This window comes from Hyperoodon ampullatus (genome assembly GCF_949752795.1).
Source record: "Hyperoodon ampullatus genome assembly, chromosome: 4".
NCBI lineage: Eukaryota > Metazoa > Chordata > Mammalia > Artiodactyla > Ziphiidae > Hyperoodon > Hyperoodon ampullatus.
Genome location: NC_136917.1, coordinates 25890318 through 25893639, shown reverse-complemented (window position 1 = coordinate 25893639; position 3322 = coordinate 25890318). Strand labels below are relative to the sequence as shown.

General features: G+C 62.5%; 1 protein-coding gene across 1 annotated transcript; it reads left to right on the top strand.

Moving 5' to 3' along the window:
• Nucleotides 1–466: 466 nt before the first annotated feature.
• GADD45B (growth arrest and DNA damage inducible beta) lies at nucleotides 467–2326 on the top strand (the record flags this gene model as incomplete). The annotated part of the gene is made up of 4 exons (XM_079702080.1): nucleotides 467–510; nucleotides 613–714; nucleotides 1096–1318; nucleotides 1590–2326. The coding sequence occupies 4 exons, from the start codon at nucleotides 467–469 to the stop codon at nucleotides 1701–1703; spliced, it is 483 nt and encodes a 160-aa protein (XP_079558206.1). The 3' UTR covers nucleotides 1704–2326.
• Between the last annotated feature and the right edge of the window lie 996 nt (nucleotides 2327–3322).

Genomic DNA, 3322 nt, shown 5'->3' with positions numbered 1-3322 from the left:
TGGCACTCAAGCTCCCCCGGCTCCCCACCCCCCGCCCAGCGCCCTCCTCCCGGCTCTCGCCCCCACGTGGGGCGCCCCCTCGCGGCGCCCCGCCCCCTCCCCGCCGCTGGCCAACCGCAGCGCGGGTTTCTCTCGCCTTTGTTTTTTCTCCAATAGGAGGGGCGGATGAACCACCGGGGCCACGCCCCTGTTTGTACAAGTCTATAAATTGCGGCGCCGGCAGCCGCGCGCTAAGATCGCTGAAGCTGAGGACGTCAGACTTTTCTTTGCAGCTCCCTGGATTATTCTTGCTGAGGCACTTGCAATTTTTTTCCGCCTTATTTGGGAAGGATTTCGCTGCCTTCCGAAGGTCTTGACGAACGCTTGGGCTCCGTAGGAAGACTTTGGGCTCTCCGGCCTCGGACTTTGCATTTTCTCCCTTGGAACGGTCGTGGGGCTGTTTTCCACTGTGGATTATAATTGCAACATGACACTGGAAGAGCTCGTGGCGTGCGACAACGCGGCGCAGAAGTAAGTAGCGGGGCCCCCGCCGCCTGAGGTCGGCCGGGCCGGGCGGGGACCGGAGCGCCCCGTGGCCGGCCCGGCGCTGACCCCCGTCTCCCTTGGCCCCAGGATGCAGACGGTGAGCGCCGCGGTGGAGGAGCTGCTGGTGGCTGCGCAGCGCCAGGACCGCCTCACCGTGGGGGTGTACGAGTCGGCCAAGCTGATGAATGTGTGAGTGAGACCCCGGCCCCCGGCTGGGCGCGGGTGGGGACCTCCTCCGCTCTGCACGCTCCGTGCTGCATCCCTCTCTTGCATGGGGCTGGGACACCCCCCGTGTCCCTACTGTGGGTCGAGGGTCTTTCTGCCTTCTTTTTTGAGGGGTGGAGGCTGCAGTATCCCGGTGCTGCATCATTTGCAGGCAGTCACCCCGTCTGTGCCCCTGCCTTACCCCGCCATCCTTTGAACCGAATGTCTTCTCCCCCACCATCTGTCTGCTTGCAGACGCGATCCCTTGCGCACCTGCAGTTTCTCTTTGGTTTTGCAAACTCCCCGCCATAACGGTGGCCCCTCCCCAGTCCCCAGCTGACCCACCATCCCACTCTCGCTCCTCAGGGACCCTGACAGCGTGGTCCTGTGCCTCCTGGCTATTGACGAGGAGGAGGAGGACGACATCGCCCTGCAGATACACTTCACGCTCATCCAGTCCTTTTGCTGTGACAACGACATTGACATCGTGCGGGTGTCAGGAATGCAGCGCCTGGCACAGCTGCTGGGCGAGCCGGCCGAGACCCAGGGCACCACCGAGGCCCGGGACCTGCACTGCCTCCTGGTCACGGTGAGCTGGGCCTCGGCCCCGCCCCGCACCCTCCCCACCCCGGCACCTGGGCCCGTGTTTGTCAACAAAGTCGAGCTGGCGGGTCTGCACCAGCTCAGCGCTCAGCCATGCTCGGCATGTCCCCGTGGGCAGCCGGCTGGGTCTCGGGGCCTTAGTCACCCAGCGAGCTATTTTGAGCCAGCCTGCTTTCCACAAAGGGGCCCTGGGAGAGGGGGGCTCCCCAGCCACTCCTGGGGCTCCCACTGAACCCCATCTTCTCGCCTTCCCACAGAACCCTCACACAGACGCCTGGAAAAGCCACGGCCTGGTGGAGGTTGCCAGTTACTGCGAAGAGAGCAGGGAGAACAACCAGTGGGTCCCCTACATCCCCCTTCAGGAGCGCTGAGACCCTGCCCGGCGTCAGAACCTGTTGCCAAAAAACACAATAAAATAAATATTTGATCCCCCCTCCCTCCCAGAACCCCCCCCAAACAACCCAACCTATGAGACCATCGGGGGCAGGATCGTTGGAGGCTGAAGACAGGAGAGGGAGTGCGCGGCCACCCCAGGGCGCCGGGGCTGGAACAGCGTCAGCAGCGGCCACCGTGTGAGGAGAAGATGGGACCCAGGCCAGCAAGAGAGGGGACCCTGGAGCTCAGGCCTGGCGACAGAGCAGAAGCTGGAGTGGGGGAGCTGTCCCCCCCCCCACACAAGAGGGCCGAGACTCCACACTTCAGGTGTGGGGTGGGACTGATAGTACCCGCCCCCCTCCTTGAGACCAGAGCTGACGTGTGCAAACGGGCCTTGGTGGGCCGAGGGTCCGCACCCTGGCCAGGACAGTACTTTGGGACTTGGGAGCCGGGGCTGATGTTGCTCTGTACCGGGGAACTCCCAGTCTGCAAACTAAATAGACAATTTATTTTGTTACTTGCACTTGTTACTTGAATCGGTGAAAGAAAGATGGGAAGCTTACAGATACATATATTTTTACTTCTACTATAATGGCCTTGTAATAAATTGTTAAATCTTCTGGGTTCTTGTGTATTTACCGCCGGCCTCAGTGCGGGACCAGGACCTCCACCTCCCCTGCGCTCCAACAGCACTGGCGCCGCCCACACCACCTCCTGCAGGCTCACCAGGAAGTGTTACTTAAGTCCGAGTTAGCTGCTCCAGGCTCCTTGCAAAAACAGTGCCTCTTCTCTCTGCAGCCGGCGCCACCCAAGTCCAACAAATCTTTGCCTCTTTTTTTTTTTTTTCTTCTCCCCTCCTCCTGCCCCGGAGCAATTAAAAGACCGGTTTATTACGAAACCTGGCCGCCGTGCCGCCGCTGTTACTCGCTGAGCCAACCCCAAACTCTGGGCACATATAGACGCACCCCTGGGGGCTGGCTGCAGCCCCTGCCCGCCCGGCTGCCACCGCAGCCCAGGTCCAGAGAGGTCAAGGGGCCACCTCGACCACACAGCGAGGTGGGCTTGGAGCTCAGAGCTGCCCCTGGGCTTGGGCGTTGCAGGAAGAGCTTTGGGGATCCCCCAGAGAGCAACCCCCCACCCAGGCCTTCTCCCTCCCACGGTGGGCCTCTGCACTGCACTAAAGAAAAAAAAGAACTTTTTTTTCTTTCCCCAAACTAAAATCAACAAGCAGAAAAATACCCCAGGAAGTCGTGCTCCCGGCCCAGCTGGGCTTGGCACACTGCTGCGTTTTGCCTCTAAACCGAAACTGTGAGGCCTGGCCGGCCACCTCCTTTTCCCCTGAACTCGCAGGCGCGGTGACTCCCCTGGCCCGGGGCAGGGAACTGGGAGCGCGGCCCAGCCCGAACTCCGGCCTCAGTCTTCCCGCGCCGAGTCTGCGGGGTGGACTCGCGGAGCCCGTGCAACACCCCTCCCCTCTGCCCCGCACCCCGGGGCCTGGGAACCGGGTGGGGAGGTAACCCAGGGGCCAGACGTAGGCCGCGACCTTTCCACGGAGCCCCACGTGGGCGAGTGAGGAAAACCCCGACGGCCCCCGGGGAGTCACGGGGCTGGGGGG